At 35.0% G+C, this 24,239-nt stretch overlaps 1 protein-coding gene across 1 annotated transcript in view; it reads right to left on the bottom strand.

The window, feature by feature from the left end:
* Positions 1–24,239, bottom strand: part of STAM2 (signal transducing adaptor molecule 2) — a 44,817-nt gene that overhangs the window by 8,305 nt on the left and 12,273 nt on the right. Inside the window, exons 2-8 of the mRNA XM_008071073.1 lie at positions 15,530–15,614; positions 13,898–13,973; positions 13,694–13,792; positions 12,667–12,813; positions 10,738–10,807; positions 9,979–10,165; positions 1,588–1,682 (exon numbers count right to left, since the gene is read on the bottom strand). Of these exons, the coding sequence (XP_008069264.1) occupies positions 1,588–1,682; positions 9,979–10,165; positions 10,738–10,807; positions 12,667–12,813; positions 13,694–13,792; positions 13,898–13,973; positions 15,530–15,614 (759 nt within the window). The remainder of the gene's footprint in view (positions 1–1,587; positions 1,683–9,978; positions 10,166–10,737; positions 10,808–12,666; positions 12,814–13,693; positions 13,793–13,897; positions 13,974–15,529; positions 15,615–24,239) is intronic.

Here is a 24,239-nt window from a genome sequence, read left to right as displayed (position 1 = left end):
ATCCACGAGTTCCTTTAACATTCTCTCCTTCCATTAAAAAAAAGTTATATTTCCTGTATGAACAAAAAAGTAGACTTGATTTTAACCTAAATTTGCTATAGATACAACACTAAATAAAAGAGTCTTTTATCAAGAGAAGGTTGAAAAAAATTTATAAATATACAAGCTCATAAAACTATTTAAGTGTTCTCTGGAGTACTGCTAGAATATACTATAGTGTAATAAAATAAATTTTGGTAAAAATAAAATTACTATGAAAACCTATGCAACCAAAAGATCTAAAAATCCCAATAGCCATTTAATTCAAATATTTGACTAACTCTAATTATGCCCTAAAGAACAGAGGTCAGCATAATACATGGATAAACTGAAAACTCAACATATTTTTTCTTTTAATATTTTCCAGTCTATGCCAAAGGGAAATTGGTATATAGCATCTTATAGCCTGAACTATTAAGTTACTTTTAAAACGGTATCTCCAATATTCCTCTCTGCTTAGAGAGTTAGAGGAATAAAAGTGTAAATAGTGGCAAAGTATTCATTATTCAAGTGAGTGAGTAACCAAATCATAAAACTTCATTTTTCTGAATGCACCATTCTACACATACAAAGATACAGTTACACATGATGCATACTGTTTTCATTTTAGATGCATACTGTTTTCATTTTAAGTTATTTACCCAGAACTGGAAGGGATTAGCATTGATATATCTCCTCAGTGAGTCAGTTATAAGTACATTCTAAGGTCAGACTGGCTGACTTTAGAATCCTAGCACTATCACTCACTAAACACAGAATCCCTCAGTCTCAGTTCCCTTGTCTGTAAAAGAGGGCAACAAAAGTACCTATTTCACAGAATTGTGAGAATTAAATGAAATAGGGCAAAGGACTTAGCACAATGCCTGACAAATAATGAGTGCTCAAAAACCATTAGCTGTTTTATTTCTGATTATTATCGTTAGTGTTCTTATCCTCCCACCTCCCTACCTACATAACCAATAGAATGTTTTCTCAGCACAGTTGGCAGTGGTTGAGGGCAACTGTCTGTGCCTGCGGAACTGACTGAAGCTCAGAAGATCGGAACCAGGAAACTTAGTGGCTCAATTATATTATTTTACTATTTTCTGGAGCTCCCTAAGATCAAATCAAGGTGAGAAAAAGTCTAAAATTTAGGAGTACTGCTAACCTCTGTAATCACAGGCAACCCTGGCCAATCAGAACCCCCCTCCCAGAAGGAAACCTCCCCTTTGCAACTGTGGTTCAGGGATGAGTACAGAACAAACTGCCTCTTACACTATATACTTGGCTTGATCTAAATATCTGTATAGTCACAGATTATTTTATGCCTGATATTTAACTATGTATGTTAACTCTCAGAGGATTTAAAATAGGAGGAAATAGTTATTGGCATTAATTAATATATACAAGACAAATTCACCCCTGGATTTGGTTAAGAAGTAGGTTAGACTGTGACACCTAAAAATGATTTAAAACAAAAGTTAAGTGCCAATCTACTTTACATTCAAAATTAAGTCATAAAACTCAAGTGAAAAAAACAGATTTAGCCTTCTCTAAGATTTAACTTACCTGCCTCAGACTCTATGTTTAAATTAGTTGTTACAAAATTGGATGGGAAGAGTCCTATTCCTCTGTGATTTTCTCCTTTCCACCAATTGGCATCACTAAAAGTACAGTGCAAAAAATATCATTTGTTCCTCCACATTTTAGTACATTTGCGTCAAGAGGAATTAAATAAAAATTAAATGTAGCCTCTTTTAAAACTATCAGTTTACATCCAGTTATATATTTTCTACTTAATTAAAAAATTGAAAAGTACAAATAAAACAAACATCTATTTTCCTATATCTAAATTTAAACAAATTAACAGTTGGTCATATTTGATACTGAGCTTAAAAAAAAAACAACCAAAAACAGAAAACACTGAAGTCCCCTTTATTAAAGTCCTATTCCCACATCTATTTTACCATACCAACAAAGTAAAGCTGATAGTTTTCCTGCCAGTATGTTCTTCATTCTTTCACATAAATGAGGGGAGACCCAAAAAAACGGAATTTACAAAAAACTGTATTTATTCTTACATGTTTAAACTTCATTCACTTTCAAAGTACTCTCCATTTGATGCAATACACCCACTGGGATGCTTTTTCCACTGCTTAGAACAGTTTTTGAACTCATCGATGCTGGCGCTGTTTAGTGCTTCTGCCATTTTTTGTTTCACCTCTTCCACATTGCCAAAATGTTTCCCTTTGAGCACTTTTTTCATCAGGGAAACAAAAAGTCGTTCAGGGCAAGATTAGGTGAACAAGAAGGGTGGAGCATGGGGTCATGCCATTTTGGGTCAAAAAATCCCAAACACCCAGTGCAGCATGGGCAGGTGAGCTCATAAGCACCCATCAATAAAATGGACAAACACACAAAGAAGAGCCCCCCCCCCCCAAATTCACTGAAGCAGAACACAACCTCTTACAACAATGTTAGCTGAAACACTGATGCTGATGGGTTCCTAGAATGCCTACCTAGTAGGGGGGAAGTCTGTACTGCAAAGGGCCTGTTCTCTAAAAATAATTCCAGTTTTTTTTGGAGAGGTTTCCCTTGTATCTAAAGCCAACTCCATATAGAAACTGATAAGTAGACACAGATATTAAACCTTATAGATTAAGAATCTTTTAAAATTTTACATGTTAATACTTTGAGCTCTTGTTTACTCCTTTTAAAGTATGCCATACTTTATTTATCCATTCTTGTACAGATGGACATTTAGGTTGTTTTCAGTCTTTCACCATTATAAAGATCGAGATAATAATCATCCTAGATTCGAGGGCACATACACAACAATTTCTCTAGGCTTATTCAGACATGAACTTGCTGGACCACAGGATTTAAGCATATTCATTTTACTATATATTGCCCAAATGTTCTCTAAAGTGGCTATGAAAATTCACTTTTCTCTTTCCTCTAGTAGCAGGTGAGAATGTAATTTCCCCCCATATGTGATAATTTTTCAGACCAACACTTGCTATCAGACAGAAGAGAAATCATATTTCACTGTATTAATTTGCATTTCCCAAGCATGCACTTTTATTTGCTGGCTATTCATATTGCCTCTTCTGTAAACTGCTTGTTCATATCTTTTACCCGTTTTTCTTTTTCCATTTGGTCACTTGCTTTTTTTTTCATAGATCTGTATAAGTTCTTCACATATTCTAGAGATAGCAATCATTTGTCTGAATTATGCAAATACCTTATTCTAGGCTGCCAATGTCTTTTATCATATGTTTATAGTTTCTTTTATTCTACGGTGTTTTTGTTCCCATGTAATCAAATTTAGCAATCTTTTCTTTTATGGCTTACATTTTTACCTTTCTGTACCCTTAAACTCCTAAATCTATTCTCCCATAAACTTATTTGTCCATAGTCTTAGGTTTTCTTTTTCTATATCCCTTCTATGTTTAGGTCTTTAATTCATCTGAAATGAAATTTTCTGTACTATATGAAACTGAATCAAATTGCATTTGTATTATAAAAAGAGCCATTCCTCCTAGCAAAATGTATTAAATAATCCATCATATTTTCTACTAATTTATGATACCCTATTATTTCAGAAAGCAAGCTGCGATCTGTTCATGAGCCTTTTTCTGGACTGTATTCTGTTGTAATAGTCCATATATCTATTTACTACAGCTTGTTAACGTGCCTTGACACTTGGCAGGAAAAGTACTCTCTCTATATTAACTCTTTATCATTTACTGCACAAGTTCACATTTCCACATTAATTTTTTAATGTTTTTCAAGTTCTCTGGGGAAAAAGGTCCTGTTGGGATTTTAATTGGAAATGAACTGAATTTATGCAATAACATGAGGAAAAATCTTTAAAATATTAAAGTTTCTTTACCATGAACATGGTATCTCTCTCCATTTATATTTACATAAACATAATAAATGAATGCATATATTCTTTTATAGAATTTTATAATTTTCTCCATACAGGCTTTATTTCTATAACACTTATTTAATTTTTTGCTACTACTGAGAATGACTTTTTTTTTTTTTAACTTTTAAATTTTTTAAAAATTGTGGGGTACAATTCAGGGTCAGGTATACAAATATTCATTGTGCAGTACCCTTGTTGATGAGACTTTTTTTTCTATTACATTTTCTAAACAGTCATGATTAAAGCATACCACTGATTTTTGTATGCTGCGCTTCTATCCAACAACCCTGATGAACTCTTACCAGTTGTAATAGTTTGTCCACTGGACTCCTGAAATTTCTATATGGACAGTTATAGCATCGGGAAATAATAATAATTGCATCTCTTCCTTTCCAAAAATTTGACTTATTGATCAGGAATTCTTAAGGATGAGCCTTAAGTATGAATAAACTTTTAAAAATTTGAAATATCATTTCATTTAATAATCTTTCCTAGAGATATGAAAGATCTATATATCACCTAAATTCTTAAGGTCGAAGAATAGTTTGTCCATTGGACTCCTGAACTTTCTATATGGACAATCATAGTATCTGGAAATAAAAATATAATTGTGTCTCTTCCTTTCAAAAAATTTGACTATTGATCAGGCATTCTTAAGGATGAGTCTTAAGTATGAATGAACTTTTAAAAATTTGAAATATCATTTCATTTAATGAGCACCATAAAGATATGAAAGAGCTATATATATCACCTAAATTTTTTTTTTTTTTTGAGTTGGAGTCTCACTCTGTCGCCCAGACTGAAGTGCTCCTGGCCACCGCAGCCTTGACCTGCTGGGCTCCGGCGATCCTTCCGCCTCAGTCTTCCGAGAAGCCGGAATTACAGGTGCGCGCTACCATGCCCAGTTGATTTTTTGATTTATTGTAGAGATGAGGTCTTGTTGCCCAGGCGGGTCTCAAACCCACGGGCTCAGGCAATCCACTCACCTCAGCTTCCCAAAGGTATGGGATTATAGGCTGAGCCACCGAGCTCGGCTACCTAAATTCTTAAGGTCGAAAAATTATCGATGTACTGACAGTTCTAAGGTATCATAATCTGTTAATGTCTTCATAGGACAGGAAACATTCTTACACACATATTTTAAGTTGAACGTGTCATTTTAAAAAAGAAAAGCTGACCATAGAGCAATTTTTATCTAAATCCAGAGAACCCAAACCTATGAAACTGATGCAAGGATTTTTACTTGAACCTATCAAAAATTATATGTGAGGCCTTCCTTAGTGGTCCTATTAATGTAGGATAATTTCCCTTCCAACCACTACTGCAAATTCCTTGAAGAAGCATAAAAGTAGGCAAAACGATCAAATTGACAACTCCTTCCTAACTCTATTCCAACTCTGTGTCCTCTCCACTAACTACAAGTTGATTCTATAGAATGTTGACGGTGCAAAATATTGTTCAACTTTAAATTCCTAAATTAAGGTAATCAACACTATAATTTTAAACAAACTATTTAATAATTAGAGTTTTTATATTAAAAAAGAACAAATCACAACTGAGTGAAAAAAATGATGTAAATGTAAGGGACTATAAACTTTGCCTTCAACAAAATGATTATTCAGTTAACATTTATAAAAATCTACCATGAGAAAATAGTTCCTTCAGGCTAAGCACTGAAGTTACAAAGATAATTAAGATACCATTTCTGTCCTCAAGAAATTTAAAATGTAGCACAAGCTGAGTGCGGTGATGCACACTTAAAATTCCAGTTACCCAGGAGGCTGAGGCAGGAGGCTTACCTGAACCCAGAGCCCATGCTGTAGTGCACCATGATCATGCATGTGAACAGCCACTGCACTCCAGCCTGGGCAATGTAGCAAGACTTAATTTCTGGAAGAAGAAAAAAATCTAGTCTCCCCTACCAAGAAGATGTTACCTTTTTTTACTTTCTGGAATAGTTTTCTACTATCCCCTTCCTCCCACCCAGAAAAGTGCTAACCCTCTTTCAAAATCAATTGACCTAGCAGGAAGAACATATGCAAAGAGATATCTGGCCCTCCGTAACGGTGGGTTCTACATTACTGACTCAACCAATCCCAAATCAAAAGCATTCAGGAAAAATAAACAAAAAATAACAATATAACAATAAAAACATTAAAAAAAAATAAAGTATAATAACTTTACATAGCATTTACACTGTATTAGGTACCATAAGTAATTTAGAGATGATTTAAGTATACAGTAAGATGTGGGTAAGATATACGCAAATACTATACCATTTTACATCAGAGTCTTGATAATCTGTGGATTTTGGTATCCAGGGGATCCTGGAATCAATGTCCTGTGAATACTGAGGGATGACTATCCTTACAATATAGTACGACAAACACTGTTATATAGGTTCAGGGAGCTACAGCAGCAACAGAAAAGGGAACTCCTAACTCTACTGGGAACTAAAAGCAGGGAACATTTTAAAGGCTTCTCAGAAGATGTCAAATGTGACATGGGTTTTGAAGGTTAAGTAGGTACTCATCAGGAGGAAAAGGAAATTAAGGCTTGAAAATAAAAATAATGGGGTTGGGGAGTGGGGGAAGGAAATGACATTCTGCCCTGCTGCCATTACAGATAAGCAAGACAATAATAAAGCACAAATAAAAACTCTGCACTCTGAGATTTAAAACAAGATTATTCTATCTAGCTTTAGGTCTCAAAATAAGTGAAAACTTGAGCCTTTAAGCTACTGACTTAATGGAACCTACTCATCTGCTGATTTTTGCAATGACAATGGCTGAAGGTAAGTGACGTCTTTTATGGATATAACAATCGTTAGAAAAATGCTATTTCAACCATGAACATACCAACAGTAAACCTGGAAAACCTGGTAATCTTGTGAGGGTCTTTTCCTTAAAATATCTGTTTCATTTTTGAATATGGGAAGCCAACTCTTCTAAAGACTTGACTCTTGCAAACCTTCCTTCATTTTCACTTCTAAATGCTTTTGCCTCCTTTGATAGAGCTTTCTAGGCAGAGAGAACCAAATGTACAATGAATGCTACAGAGGTCTAACCAGAACGTGGCATTTTTTGAATGGCAAGAATTCCATTTGATTATTCGAAATGGTACACAGAGAACAAACAAGGAGTGGCAAGTAAAGCTAAAAATGAAAAAAGTGAAAGGCTTTTTTTGGGTATACTCTTTTAACAAGAAATGTGTGCCTTTTCCATCAGTTCAATGGTACTTAAACTGAGATCCAAGAATGATATATTTTCAGGGAATTTAAGTTCTGTGGTGTAATTTTAATTTTATGTTTTCAATTCCACAAAAATATAACAATAATGAATACAGTCATTTTCTGTATCACCTGAATGACTTCCTTTTAACCTAAGATTGCCATTTAACTTCAGCAACCAAGTTTGCTCTTGTATTTAAAATCTGGCCAGTGATTACCAATCACATAGAATGACAACATTTCACCCCCACTGTGCTGCTAAGCATGTCTATCGTAACTATGATTAAGTGCTTATTATCAAAATGAAAGAAATTGACCTATATATTCCATCATATTCATGTTGAAATATCTTAGCAACTACAAAGAAAAAAGTTATTTTTTTCAGTGATAAGTCTTAACTAAAAGTTGGTTTATGAATCTAAGCTATTTAATACATTTTTGCTTTAAAGAGACATCAGTGAAAAAGACATGGTACAGCAAGGTATTGTCATCCTTTACTTGCTGTAGGATAGTGAACTACAATATGTATATAAGGCCACAAAAATGCCAAATGACATCATGATATACTATATGAAGGATTCATAGCAGTCATAACAGAAAAAGTCAGGCAAGAATTGAGTTACCACACAGCATAGGGTAGTTACAGACCTGCTAAAGTACCTGTGCTATTAATCAGTACTATATATAGCTTGTGTACAGCTATTTATTTTGGAAAATTTTGTTATATAAAAGTAATGCTCCAAATTTGACTCTTAGAGCAAAAACTACTCATTTTGTTGCTTTGTTTCTATTTATAAATGCCTTTAATTTTATAGTTGTATAAGAGTACTAAAAGTGTAAACCTAAGTTCTTTTGCAACTATTCCACCTTTTTAAAAAACACTTATTAGCCTGACATTTCCAACTGTCAGTGTTCAAAACCCACACTATCTCTCTACCTTTACAGACAGTCCCCAACTCAACAGTGGTTTGGACTTATGATGATAAATACGCAATATATATTCAGTAGAAACTGTCCCTCAAGTACTCATAAACCACTCTGTTTTTTGACTTTCAGTACAGTATTAAATAAGTTACATGAGATATTCAATATCTATTATGAAATAGGCTTTGTGTCACATGATTTTTCTCAACTGTAGGCTAATGTAAGTGCCCTGAGCATGTTTAAGAGAGGCTAGGCTAAGCTATGAGGTTCGGCAGGTTAGTTGTATAAAATGTATTTTCAATTTACAGTGGGTTTATCAGGACATAAGCCCATCATAAGCTGAGGACCATCTGCATTTCTGTTTACTCTCCATCAGGAATCATGAGGTCCATGCCAAATGATTACTTCCAAAAAAAATTTTTTAAGAAAAAAACATTATTTTGTAAGTGAACACAGTACTACCTTGATTGCCTAAGAGATCTTCCTTTTTCTATCCTCAATATCTTGCGAAATTTTTTGTGCCTTATCAAAATCAATCAAGGTTCACCTGAAATGGAGCCCAAGGATATGCCTTCTTTTCCAGATGCTTGTGCCAAACATGCAACTGCTCTCCTCTGCCCGATAGTACCTCCTTTCTGGCATTTACCACAATCTGCCTTCTACACAATTGTCAGTAATTTTAACTTCCTTACTTTATTCTAAACACAACTGTGTCCTCATTCATTTTTATTATGAAGAGAGTCTATTATGTAACATTTCCTTTTTTTTTTTTTTTAAAGAGATAGATCTCGCTCTGTTGTCCAGGCTTGGAGTGCAGTGCTATTTCATAGCTCACTGCAGTCTCAAATCCCAGGCTCGAGGGACTTTACTACTTTGGCTTTCTGTGTAGCTAGGACTACAAGTATGACCCACTACACCCAGCTAATTTTTTAATTTTTTGTAAAAATGGAGTCTTGCTATGCCACCTAGGCTGGTCTCGAACTCCTGGCCCCAAATGATGCTCACCTTGGCCTCCCAAAGCGCTAGGATTACAAGTGTGAGCCACCATGCCTGGCCTATTACATAACATTTTCTCAATAAATATTTACCACAGCAAAGTAAAACCATTACATATCTATCCTTTATTTAAAAATTTACTAGTGTGAACTTGCTAAATTATTTACAATGGATACCAATGGATAGTAAGTTATTTAATACATTTTTGCTTTAAAGAAACATCAGTGAAAAACACATGGTACAGCAAGGTATTGTCACCCTATACTTGCAGTAGGACAGTGAACTACAATATCTATATAAGGCCACAACAGAATATTTGCAATTTCTGTTCACAGCAACAAACTATCAGATCTCACTCTTGCTAAATGAATTTCTACTAAAACTAAAAGTACAGAATAGAATTAGGCTCAATATAGATAGACCTAAGTGTTATGACAACCTAAAAATAGAGAATTGTAAGGAGAATACAGTATAGTAGATTAAGACTCGGGAGGACCAAGCATAGCTTTTGGTTGCTTTGATCAAGGTAATATAGCTATATTTCTTCCTAAAGTTTATCTGTCATTACTTTTAGTAAACACAACTGCCAAGAAAAGGATATTCAGATGAATATTTATGTGTTCCCCAATTGTGGTAACTAACACTATTATTTAATACATTTCTCCTCTAAGATATATGAAATACTATTAAATTTAACAAGAGTAAGAAATTCACATTATCTCACCTAACTTTTATTTTAGAAAAAATAATTAAGGTATGAAAAGGCTCTACTGTGATTTAAATACACTAATATTTAAAGAACTGATTATTCTAAATTCTAAATTAAGGATATTATACTTTAAAACTTCTGAATAGTCCATAAAGATTTAGAACATACCTGTCATCCAAAACAATAATAATTTCACCATGTTTAAAGGTGAGTTCGTTGTCCTCAACAGCTTCAAAATCATATAGAGCTCTTACTTTACGTGCAACTTTATTATTTAACAGGATTTCTGCAGATGGATATAAAGATTTTGTTTCTGTGTGTTGCTGCTTCTGCTCTTGCAATGATAATTCAATAGCTAGTATCAAAAATTAAAACGCAAAAAAAGATAGTTAGAATTTTATTTTTTCAAAGTTTAAATAATAGATAACAATGTAATATTTAACAAGAATAAATGAATATTTTATTTATCCAATTAAATGCTACACAATTACCTTGCAGGGGGACAGGGCAGAAAAACATGACTTTTTTTTAAAGTAAAGTTTTTGCTCATTCCTTATTATCACAGTTTGTCATATACAGCAATTATTTTTATAGCAAACAGATTGTGACATTATAATATGGGTGGCTTTCCATATAGGATAAGCCATGAACATATTTCTGTGCTTGACTCATAACTCTGGCATTAAAGAAAAGGTGAAATGTAATCTCTCTAAAGGTAAGACATTAAATGTGTATTACTGAAAAAGACAGTAAGTTAAATTAATCTCATAACATGTTGTTTGTTTTGTTTACTTTTTGGACCCTACCAGTTTTCGCATTTGAGGTAGAATTAAAAGCATACTCCAGTTTTATTACCATTTTTATTTCAAAAAAATATTCTGGCAAGGACATTTTAAGCAATACTAACTACATGTGCTGATCATTTACCTTTAGCTATGTCTTCATCTTCTTTGTTTTTGTTCAATGACGTACCATTCTTGGCAGCAGCTGAGACAATCTGTAAATGTATGAGTTAAATAAACACAACTATCATTTCAAACAAACACAAGCTCAATAATTACTTGCAGATGCTAATTTTAAAAATACTGATATAGCTGAGCTTCATTTAAAAGTGAAGTTCTTTATTTTTGATACAGGGTCTTATTACTCTGTCACCCAGACTGAAGTGCATTGACACAACACAACTGTAGCTCACTGTGGCCTTGAACTCCTGTATTCAAGCAATATTCCTGCCTTCAAAGTAGCCAGGACTACAGGCACATGACACCTGGCTAATTTTTTTGTAGAGATGAGGTCTTGCTATGTTGCCCAAGCTTGTCTCGAATTCCTGGACTCAAGTGATCCTCCTACCCTGGCTTCCCAAACCACAGGAATTACAAGAGGGAGTCACTGTGCACATCCTAAAAGTGAAGTTCTTTATGACAATTTTAAGCTGTTGTTTTCAAATACTGTAATAAAACATTACAATTTTTAAGAAAGCATTATAAACTCACAAAGGCCTCGAATTGGCTTACATTTTACATAAATCTAAGTATACGACACAGAACTTGGCATACGGAAAGTACTTAAGTATTCATAGAATGAATAAATAGGACTCTTTTCTGCTTGTGCATCCTGATCTCAACTGTCGAAAGTCTCCTACTCAGTGACAGCACAGTTACACAAGAAGTCAGCAAGAAATCATGATAATTAACAAACAGGAGAGGAGGGAGGACAGAGACGAGGTGCAGTTCGAGGAATACATGTGCAGCCCTTTGACTACACATTGTGGTAGGATGGCAGTGGTTTTTCAGGTAAATCAGAGGACTAGGTCATGCTTACATTTAATGAATGGCATGTAAGACAGGTATCCAGGACTCTGATCCATCAACCAGTTCTTTAACACAGTTTTTGAGAAAAATACACAGGAAGGATAGAACAGGAAAATGCTTGCTGTTTATTAATAAGAAGACTTTTGTTTCAAAACTCTTCTTTGTACCCTTAGGTCTAATCAGCTACAGGTAATCTTTTTACCTCTATAGTCTAAAATAAAGGAAAATATAATTCTCCCCTTAGTCTCTTTTCTCAAGCCACATCCTAATATTAATTGAAGGGCAAAAAGTACTGAAAGCCAAATCCAAGAGACAATATTTTTTTCCCACAGATCTAAGGATATAGCCCATTACATGAGTCATTATGCCTGCTTCCACTCCCGTTCTACTAAAGGTATCCCCTATATCCCCACATAAATTTCTAGACTTATAGTCCACCCATTTTTTTTTTTAGCCCACCCATCTTATATGTAAACCATTCACTCTAGGCATATTCATTCAACAAACAAGTCTTGAGCATTCTCAATTCCATGAATTTGTTCACTTCATTTCTCCCGATATGATCTCTTCACTCCTGTCTAATTAAAATACATACACGTTTCAAAATTCTACCTCTTCACCATCACAATCTGTAGTTATCTCCCTCCTTCGTCCTGAGGTAGACAACATCTAATCTTTGTACCCCCCCTTATCCAAGATTTGCCACTTACAATTTATTTTACACATATACATGGCTACCTTTCAATTGTACTATAAATTCATACAGGGTTATCTTATACATCTGTGCCTTTTGCATGACTTCAGAGTTAGAGTAGCATTAAATATGTTATTTATGTCTGATTTACTTATCAAATTTCTGACATGAAGAAGAAATACACATAAAAACTAGAGTGTCTATTAAATGTAAGGCACTTTGCTGGATAGGTACTTGGGAAATGAGGTAGGAAATGACGATCAAGACATACCTTGCCTAGTTTTTTGTAAAAGACGCATACCTTCAAAATACTAAAATAGGGTCAACCATGGGTCTGAATAAATCTCTCACCTGAGAACCCGCTGAAGGAAAAGTAATTCCTTCTTCTTTCATAGATTTAATAGTTGCAGATATTAGACTAAACTGAGGATCCTTCTGAAATTCTTCTGACCACTCCACCATTAAAGATTTTAGTTTTTCACATACTTTAGGGTGGGCCTTTTAAAGAACAGGCAAAGGAGAATAAACAGAAACCTAAGGTTAAAATAAGTAATTAAATTATTTAACTTACAAGGAGAATTACCACTAAAATTCTCTTTAATTATATGAATATCAACAAAAGTTCAGCAATTCCTAGCTTACTTGAGTAATTAATAGATGACTATTTACATCTAAGATGTACAGTTAAGATATACTTGTTTCAAATAAAATGACCCTCTGTGATAACAAATCATTTATATTGAGATAATTTCCCCTGTTTTCTTAATATTTTTAATATTAGATTACAATTTTTTAAATCAATCCTACTAAAATTCTAGAATTTTTGCCACTAGCAGCATGAGAATGGTGCTTAAGAGTTTCTGTCTCAAATAAATAACTTCACAATAACAATCAATAATGAAAGCCCCCTCTACTCTGGTCTAAAATAAAGACCCCATTTGCTCACCATTTCTAGTGGGAGTCAGTATAGAATAGTGATTAGAATTAGGAGAATGGAGTCACAGAGGCCAGGATTTGAACATTGGCTATCCTACTTACAAGCTTGGACAAGTTACTTAACTTCTCTCTAAGCTTCAGTTTCTGCATTTATAGAATAGAAATGATAAGAGAATCTAATGCTCCAAGAGTGGTTAAGACAGTCTATGTAAAATGTAGCTCTCAATGAAGAGTCACTATTATCAACAGCATATATATTTAGGGGAGAAAAACAATTTCAGATGCTACAAATTAAAAAATCAAATTTCAGAACAGAAAGTTTATTTCATTTCAATTTATCTAAAATGATTTCATTTATAATATTTATTCATACAATATACAGTTAAAATGACACACTGTGTATTTATTAATGACTGAAATTTCTTTTCTTTTTAAAATTTACCTTATTTTTAATCACAGCACGTACTTCTGTTGCAAAATCACGGGAACATACTTCTAAGTGAAATATCTTTCCACAGTTTGCCACACAAGCCCCAAGAAGCTATTAATTAAAATAAAAATTAATATACAAATGTTATAACATTCACCTACTGAAATAAATACACATTTAAAATTTGCGTCAAATAATAACGTGACTTTTACTCACAGTCAATGCCTGCAGAGCAACATGAGGAACTTTATGATTTATTCTTTTCATTATGGCTTTTAGGCAATCTTTTGCACTAAAAAAAATAATTAGAGACAGTTAAATACTCACTGAGAATTTTAATTAAAACATTAAAAATATAAGGTATTCCATTACCAAACAGTCTTATATTTAAAAGTAAAATCCTGGAAACATCACTTTGTTAAAGAAATAAATCTATAAAATGATTTTATATAATCTTTTGTTTAAAGACTCATAGAAGTTTTAAAATATGGGCGTGGAGATTCACACCTGTAATCCCAGCATTTTGGGAGGCCAAGTGGGAGGATGGCTTGAGGCCAGGAGTTAGAGACCAGCTTCGGCAATAGTGTGCGACTTCATTGCTATAAAAAATTTAAAAATTAGCTGGGCATAGTGGTGCTGCTTGCTAGCTACTTGGGAGGTTAAGGTGGAAGGATTGCTTGAGCCCAGGAGTTTAAGGCTGCACTGAGCTATGATCATGCCACTGCACTCTAGCCTTCGTGACAGAGCAAGACTCTGTCTCAAAAAAAAAAAAACTTAAAAAAATCACGTCACCAATGTTGCATATTCCAAAATTAAAAGACAAATCATTTCACAAAAGGTCAACACAAGAGAACTCTATCAGATAAACCTTTTCATTTCTTCAAGGTAAATTTGGCTTTCAGACAGCAAGTCCTTATCCTCAAAAAAAGAAAACTAGTATATATACGTAACACCTTAAAATGTTCAAATAAACATGTGACTATACTATGAAAAGTTTTCATGTTAAAACAAATGCTTTCATTTTCTAAAGTATAATCAGTTCAGCTTAATTGTCACACTCCCCCAAAAACACTTTTTATGTTCACTTCTTTCATTATTGTATTTCTTAAAATATTTATATTTAGAGTATTATTGAAAAACTTTTGTTATATTACCTATCATATTACTATATTATCTACTTCATTATTTAAAAGTGTCCATATATGTTTAAGTCCCAGGGGAGTTCTTTAAATAACTCATCTATTCATTGTTAACATGTGTCCCTATTATACCAAGACTTTAATTATGTATGCTAATACAGTTCAGATTTTCAGTTAAACTCTCTTCCATTTGTCCTTTCAGAATAAGGTTAATTCCCTAAATCCAGCCTTCAGGCTAACTTTTACTCTCCAGAGGTAAATACAGTTGACCCCTGAACAATGTAGTGGTGCTAGTGGCGCCAACTCCTCACACAGTTGAAAATCTATGCATAACTTTTGACTTCCCAAAAACTTAATTATTAATAGCCTACTGTTGACTGGAAGCTTCACCAATAGATAAACAGTTGATTAACACATATTTTGTACGTCACAGGTATTACATACTGGATTCTTGCAATAAAGTAAGCTAAAAAAAATTTTATTAAGAAAATCATGAAGGGGAAGAAGAAGAAGAGAGGTTGGCCTTGCTGTCTCAGGGGTGGCAGAGGTGGAGAAAAATTGTAAATATAAGAAGACCCATGCAGTTCAAACCTGTGTTGTTCAAGGGTCAACTGTACTCAAATTTTATTTTTCTTTCAAAGTTACATCATGAAAGAGACACAGGTTATCAAATCCCTAGACATTCACTGAGCATGAGTGGGCATCTTACCCATTAGGAGTGCTTCCAACTTTGTCACATATGTCCATAATAAGACTCCAATCTTCTGTAGTGTTGTACTCATTTGTGGCTTTTTCTATAAAATACATTGGCATACACAAAAATGAGGACACGTCTTACATAAAATACCATTAAAGGCACAACAGTTAAGAAGCCCTACCTTTTCTCTTGCCAATGACAAAAGAATTACCAAATGAACTTCAGAGGATAGTCTTTCTATTAACTTCAATTTTAAATTGTATAATTAAATAAGCTAAATATTCCAAAGCTAAAAATGCCTTCTAAGTAATCAAAAAAATTACAAGTTATCAATAATTCCATCAAATTCTATTGTGACAGAATGCTTTAAAAATGTATCATTAGACAGTGCACAGTGACTTATGCCCTTAATTTCAACATTTTGGGAGGCTAAGGGGGGAGGATCGTCTGAGGCCAAGAGTTTGAGACTAGCCTGGGCAACACAGCAGGATTCCATCTCTACAAAAAATAAAAATAAAAAATTAGCCAGGTGTGGTGGCAAATGCCTGTAATCCTAGCTAGTTGGGAGGATCCCTTGAGCCTAGGAATTTGAGACCACAGTGAACTATGATTGCACCAGCCTGCATTCCAGCCTGGGGAACAAAGACCCTGTCTCTTTAAAAAAAAAGAAAAGAAAAGAAAAGAAAATATGCATTAAACTATCCACTGAAGCATTGTTTTCAACAGCAGAAAGGAAAACCGATTAACACAGTAAATTCATGCAATAGAATATGAAAATTAGGTACACAAAATTAAATGTATATACAAAAATGTCTGAATTTTGAAATATAATGATTTGCTTGGGCTTATAATAGCAGAAGAATATATAACATGAATTTAGCAGTCTTTTCAAGATAGAATTCAAATACCAACACAATTCACACATTTAAAGTGTACAGTTCAACGTTTTTGGTATATTCAGAGTTGTGCAACTATCACTAGTATGTAATTTTAGAACATGTCATCACCCTAAAAGAAATCTGTAACCTTTGACAGTCATTGCTCACTCTCCCCCCATATTCCCAGCCTAGGCAACCATTTACCTAAGTTCTGTCTCTAAAGATTTGCCTATTCTTTTCACATAAATAGAATCATAAAATATGTGTTCTTTTGTGACTGGTTTCTGCTATTTAGCATAATGTTTTCAAGGTTCATTCATGTTCTAGAATGTAACTACCTAATTTCTTTTTACTGCTGAATAATATTCCATTGTACAGACACACCACATTTTATTTAGCCATTCGCCAGTTTATGAACATCTGGGTCTTTTAAAACTTTTTGGCTAATTTAAGTAATGCGGCCGGGCTCAGTGGCTTGGCCTGTAATCACAGCATTTTGGGAGGCTGATGTGAGTGGACTGCCTGAGCCTGTGGGTTCGAGACCAGCCTGGGCAACTTGTAGAGACCTCATCTCTACAATAAATAAAAAATTAGCCAGGCATGGTAGCACGTGCCTGTAGTTCCAGCTACTTGGAAGGCTGAGGTGGAAGGATCGCTGGAGCCCAGCAGGTCGACGCTGGGGTGGCCGTGAGCGTGCGCCTTCACTCCAGCCTGAGTGACACAGTAGGACTCCAACTTAAAATCAATCAGTCAATCAATCAGTCAGTCAATCACTGCTGCTATGAACATTCTTGTATAAGTTTTTGTGTGAACTTTATGTTTTTATTTGTCTTGGTATATACCTAGGAGTAGAATTGCTAGATAGTATGATAACGTATTTAACTGCTTTCTAAGAGTTAACAAACAGTTTTTAATGATGGAGTTATGTAGCATTTTCACTCCATTAGTTTACAAAATTTCTATGAAGGCATATACACAATCTTTTTTCTGCTAGAAGAGAGAAATAGAGATATAAAAAGTATCACTTTATAAACATTTTCATTTTGTGCTTTTCCCCTTTATTAAATGTATTCTATAATTTCAAATATTGAAAACCTATATATAGTAAAACATGTGTGTGTGGGTGTACATATAAATATACACACACACACATATGTGCATGTGTATGTGTGTGTGTGTGTGTGTGTGTGTGTGTGTGTGTGTGTATGACGAGTAATATCACAGTGTTAAGCAGGAAAGACGGTAGGAATTTAGAGTAGTTTCTTGGAATAATAATAAAAAAGTCAAAAAATAAAAAACAGGCTTACCAAATAGTTATGCTTTGTAAGTAAAAAGAAATACACCAAATTCAGTAAGCCTCAATTAAATGCTGGAACTAGCTTTTAAACATCATGCAAACTGCCTAATAGTATTTATAGATGAAAAACAACTATTTTCACATGTGATTAAATAACAAATCAGATTTTAGGAAAGTAATGTATTTTGCCTATTGAAAATTCTAGACCCAAGCACCAAACTATGCAAGTAAAAAAAATACCTACTCAGGTCCAACTTCTTCTAAGTACAAAGAAGACTATTGCTTCTACATGGAAAGTCATATCAGACATGCTTTTTTAGAGGCTTAAAATGCTTAACAATTTCCTAATTACATAACTAATAAATTTAGTGAATTCAGGAGGACAGGCAAGAATAAAAAGTCCTAATTCTACCAGCTCCTTTTCAAACCATGATATATATTATTCCAGACTTTTTTCTACATATGTATATGAAAAAAACAATTTTTATGTTTATTTATTTCAATAGCTTTGGGTACAAATAATTTTTGGTCTGGGCTTTAAGTATGCCCAGCACCTCCACCTATGCACATTGTACTCAATAGGTGATTTTTTTTTTGTCCTTCTACTCCTAAGGCTCCACCTTCTGAGTCTCCAGTGTCCATGATACCATTCTCTATGTCATTGTGTAGTCTTTGTTTAGTTTCCACTTATAAGTAAGAATATGTGGTGTTTAGTTTTCTGTTCCTGAGTTTGTTCACTTAGAATGATGTTCTCCAATTCCATCCAAGTTGTTACAAAAGACATTATTTAATTCTTTTTGATGCATGACAAGTGTAGAAAAATAATTTTTAAAATCTATGTAAAATTAAATAAGCTATGATATAAAGTACACAAAGAAAGCACCCCAAAATTAACAACTCCTTCCCTGGCTAAGTTATGAACAAGATGAGAAAAAAAACAAAGAATAATATATTACTGTTTTCTAAAAGAAGCTGTAGGTATACTACCCAAATGGGCTTGCCAACAGGAAGCCCCAGAAGTGGGCATGCCCTTAGCACTAGACAGGGAGGCCTCTCCCTGCAAGGGTAAGCCTCTGCACAATTTGTTCCACAGAGAAGTAAGTGAAATGTCGATGGTGGTGGAAAGACTAGTTAGTCCTACACAGAAGAAGGGGATATCTAAGGCCCTCAGTTGCTCTTAAACTTACCAAACAAGTAAGTCATCACACCGGAGATGAAGTGAATAAAGGAGCAAGAGCAGGCTCAGAGCGATACTAATGGAACTCTCTTTTCAGGAAAAAACCTTGGGGTAGAGAAAAAATAGCCCTAACATTGTGATTAAACTAAATGTACCACTTCCTTACCTGTATTTCCACTGATCATAAACATCTATGTTCATAAATATACATAGCCGCATAATGTACCACGACATACAGAGGGGTCACATGGTTCCCAAACCAGCTAGTGAGATGTTATCACCACAGTGGTTTTAAAGCCATCAAGTATTCAACCTCTCTTCTGTGTTATTTTCACTTTGTTATTCTCATGCTGATGCACGACAGACTAAATATAAAATAATTAAGAGGGTAGGCTTTTGTACATAGGTCTTTCTGAAGATGTTTCAGCATAAATACTTTCTCTTGTTTATCATCTGTCTCTGCCACTATGTCTCACCACACCCCACCACCAAAATGAATGCAAGCTCCATCAAGGTAGGAATTTTTGTTTGTTTTGTTCACTGTCATTATTTCTAGTGCATAAAACAGTACATAAGGCACAGCAAGGGTGTGCAAGAAATATTTGTTCAATAAAATGATGCTCATTGCTTCTCCACATCCTACTACTCTGGTATAGTGTGTAATACGGGAAACAACAGCAAAGATTCCAAGTATATGAACTAAAAGGTCTTCAACTATGATGCCCAACTGTGGACATAATTTAGCTGGTCTGTGCAAGTTCTAGACAATCCAAATACTTCACTGTTGAACAGACATTCCAGGAGCTGCACAGGACCAAACTTCAATAGCAACACCATGTGGCAACAAAAGGCAATAGCACTAGTGGGCTTATGAGGGCCCAGTTCTCCACTTGTTTACTGAAGAGGAATAACTACATTTGGGAGTCTCAGCTAGGAGTCAGGGTAAGTGGAGCAGGCAATGCTTCCAGAAGGATGCAACAGACTTCTTATATATATATATATATATATATATATACTGAGTCTAAAGAGAAAATCATAATTATTACAGCTTCATGCCAATCTTTTCCTATTTGCTTATGATGGGGTTTTTTTGTAAAATAATTTATCGTTCTTTCTTTTTATAGTATAAGTTAGCACACTGAACTACCTGAAAATAAATAGCCACCCATTGTCTCTTTTGTATACTATGCCCCTTTTACATGTAAATCTTTAGTGTACCTGGAATTGTATTTAGTATATCTGGAACCTCACATGTGGTGTCAGGAAGGAATAGAAAAATATTTTCACAACTTTTTTATCAGTTCCAACATTTAAAAATCTATCCTAGCTGGGTACGGTGGCTCACACCTATAATCTCAGCACTTTAGGAGGCAGAGGCAAGAAGGGTTCGAGACCAACCTGGGGAACTTAGCGAGACCGATAATAAAGTCAAGAAAAATTAGCCAGGCATCGCGGTGCACGCCTGTAGTTCCAGCTACTTGGAAGGCTGAGATGGAAGGATTACCTGAGCCCAGCTGATCGAGGCTGAGGTGGTCATGTATGTTATGCTGTACCCCAGCTTGGATGACAGTGAGACTCCGACTTAAAACATCCTTTTCTTACTGATCTGAGAAGCCAGCATCATCAGTTACAAATACATACACATGCTTAATCAGTTGAGTCTGGCTGTACCCAGTCTGGCTGTAACTCAACTTTTCATGATATTTTTTTCAGCTTTGGCCATGTGATATAACTGATTATGAAGCCTAATTTCAACATTAAAAAAAAAGTCTAATTAGAATAATGTATACTTGATTTAATTTTCACAGAAAATGGAAAATTCCTAATTTGAATATTCTATCAAGCATAGTTTACCCTCTACAAATACAGGATTCACAATTACTCTTTTGAAAAAGTATAAAATCTCAAGTCTTTATAATGGCCTGCCAAATAGGACTTCATTTTTCAAGTGAACTAAGTAACAGTTAAATTATGTACTTAGAAATATTTTAAACTCCTGGAAAATTTTAAATATTATAATTAAGAAACCATTCTTTCATAGCATGTCACTCTGCCTGATGTTGAGGCCATATCTTACATTATCCGGTGTCAAATGCAGAGAAAAGGAGAAACTTAAAGAGCCCTCCTGGGGTCTAAATGCTAAATTGCCAGGGTTTGGTGGGTGTAAGTCATAACCTTTCATCACCAGGCTTTGAATACTGTACATAGAGACGCAAATACACAGTGAAGTAGTTCATAAAGATTCTAACAATATAATAAAGAATCATTCCATCAGTACCTACCTACGAGGAACAAAAGCTCCCCTCCTACAGTCCATTATGTTCAACACACAGCTTTAAAAAGAATCCGTCTACCCATAAAACTTTTAATAAAATAGGCTCTATCAGTAATAAAAAAATTAACTGTATAAAATAAGAATGCCTACAAGAAATCTTTAATGTTCCTCCTATTATGTTTGGAAATAAAAACTCATGACTAGTCTTCTGCTTCCAAACATGATAAAATATCTGGTACCAGACTGCTATCCTACCAAAAACAAATATAAAACAGGCCAATAGATGAGGCCATTGTTTTCCTGAAATGAATAGTAGGCAGAGCAGGTCCCAGATCTTTGAGGGAAGGGAAATATGTTGAAAGCCTCACAATGGCCCCAGCTTTCTGCCTGGGAACACTTTTCTGTCCCAACACAAAGAAGACTAGCCCAAGACAGAGACAGAGATCAGGTTTAAAAGCACAGGGATTAATGCAGATCCCTGATCAAGGGTGGGGCTAAAAATAAACACCTATGCAAGGTGAGCCTCTATGAGGTCTAGCAAAGATCACCTCATATGGGCTGAAAGGTCATGCAGCACTGGGAGTCATTCTGCCTATTATGGACTGAATGTTTGTGTTCCTCCCACAATTCATATGTTGACACCCTAATTCACAGTGTGGCTGTATTTGGAGATGGGGCTTCTAAGGAAGTAATTAAGGTTAAACGATGTTGTAAGGACAGGACCCTGAACTGACAGGATTAAAGTCCTTTTAAGAAGATATACTGAAGAGCTAGAGCTCTCTCTTTGCACGCACACACCAAGGAAAGACCATAACCCAGGGGAAAGCCCTCTTCAGACACCAATTCTGCTGGCACCTAGATCTTGGACTTCCAGTCTCCAGAACTCTGAGAAAATAAATTTGTCATGGAACCCACAGAAATATATGTTAGTATTTTGTTAATGGCAGCCCAAGTATGCTAATACACTACCCAATTAAAGTAAAGAGACTACGTCATGCATTTAGATGAAACCCCAGAAAGGTCACACTTAAGGAGTAAAGCCCCCTAAAATTTAGTGCAAAACTGAAACAGGTCTGTAGGTAAAACCAATCCTGATAAAACCAAAAAGATCCTTCAACAATACAACTACCAGAACAAAACTGACAGAACAAAACTCAACACCCTTTAGAGGAAGACAATGTAATCTAGCCTCCCTACAAAGAATAATCACAATGTCCACCATAATGTAAAAAAAATTACTAGATTAAAAAAGCATTGTACAATCAAGATAATGAATAAGAACAGATGTTAGAATAGCTCAAATGTTAAATTTAACAAAAAAGAACTTTAGAGCAGTTATTACATATATTTTCAAGAACTTAAAGCAAAAGGCAGTCATAATAAGTGAACAGATGGTGAATGCTCAGTTCAGAAATGGAAACTATAAAAATGGAATTTCTGGGCTGGGCATGGTGGCTCACATCTGTATATACCCAGCACTTGAGAGGCCAAGGCAAGAGGATTGTTTGAGCCCAGCCTAGGCAACACAGCAAGACAGTATTCCTTCAAAAATAAAATAATTGGCATGGTGGCAAGTACCTGTAGTCCCAGCTGCTCAAGAAGCTGAGGCAAAAGAAGGTTGAGGCCCTGGTGAGCCATGATCGTGCCCACTGCACTCCAATCTAGGTGACAAAGTGATACCCAAATAAAAAAATAAAAAACAACAAAAAAAGTAATTTCTGAACTGGAAAGTACAATATCTCAACTAAAAAATTCACTACATGAACTTAAATTAGATCGAAAATTGCAAAAATAAAGTTAGTGAACATGGAGACAAGTCAATAAAAGTGGTCAAATTTGAAGAATAGAGAGAAAGGAAAATTGTAAAACTGAACAGAGTCTCAGTAGATAAGTTTTTAAAATTTGCTATATAACAAATCCCACAAAATTAACAGTTTAAAACATTACCCATTATTAGTTCATACACCTGTAGTTCAAAATTCAGGCACGTTCAGCTGAGTCCTAGGTCCAGGGTATAGCATGTCTTGTTGTTGGGGGACTGGTGCTATTGAACTAAATCATGGTAATTAAATTCATGCATACCAGAACTATTTAAAGTAAGGACCTCTTGCAGTTTAAAACAAAGTGTTACTCTTTCTTCAAATTTGCATGGAACTATAAAAAACTGAAAATAATCTAGGACAATAAACAGTATATTCTCTGAATACATTGCATTTTTATTAAAACACTTGTAATACCCAATCATATGAAAATTAACAATCAAGACATATAGATATTTAAGACTATAAAAGAAGGCAATATAAAAATGTATTATGAAGTCAGATACAGTGGCTCACGCCCATAATCCCAGCACTTTGGGAGGTGAAGGCAAGAGGATTGCCTGGCCCAGGAGTTCAAGACCAGCCTGGGCAACTTGGCAAGACTTCATCTCTTCAATAAAACAAAAAATTAGCTGGACAAGGTGATGCATGCCTGTAGTTCCAGGTACTTGGAAGGCTAAGGTGGAAGGACTACCTGAGCCCAAATGGTCAAGGCTGCAGTAGCCAGGAGCCTGCCACTGCACTCCAGCCTGGGCAACAAAATGAGACTCGAACTCAAAAAATATATATATATAATGATTAAGATACTACATATCATTAGCTTTGGGCATGACTAAAGTAATGCTTAGATTTTTAGTCTGTTTATGATGCTATAACAGAATATCTGAGATTGAGTAATTTTTAAAAAACAAATTTATTTCTCACAGGTTTGGAGGCTGCAAAGTGCAAGATCAAGACACTAGCATCTGGCAAGGGCTCTTTGGCTATGCCCTCACAAGGCCTTAGGCAGAAGAGCAAGAAAGCGTGAACCCACTTCTGTAAGCCTTTTTTAGAGCAGCATTAATATATTCACGAAAAGCCAGGCTCAGTGGCTCAGCCTGTAATCCCGCGCCTTTGGGAGGCTGAGGTGAGTGGATTGCCTGAGCCAGCGGGTTCGAGGCCTGCCTGGGCAGGCAAGACCTTATCTCTACAATAAATCAAAAAATCAGCCGGGCGTGGTAGCGCATGCCTGTAATTCCGGCTACTCAGAAGGCTGAGGCGGAAGGATCGCGGAGT

This window comes from Carlito syrichta, unplaced genomic scaffold (assembly GCF_000164805.1).
Source record: "Carlito syrichta isolate Samal-C Ts95f unplaced genomic scaffold, Tarsius_syrichta-2.0.1 Scaffold314111, whole genome shotgun sequence".
Lineage (NCBI taxonomy): Eukaryota > Metazoa > Chordata > Mammalia > Primates > Tarsiidae > Carlito > Carlito syrichta.
The sequence above is the reverse complement of the archived record's forward strand: the minus strand, read 5'-3'. Positions and strand labels throughout refer to the sequence as shown.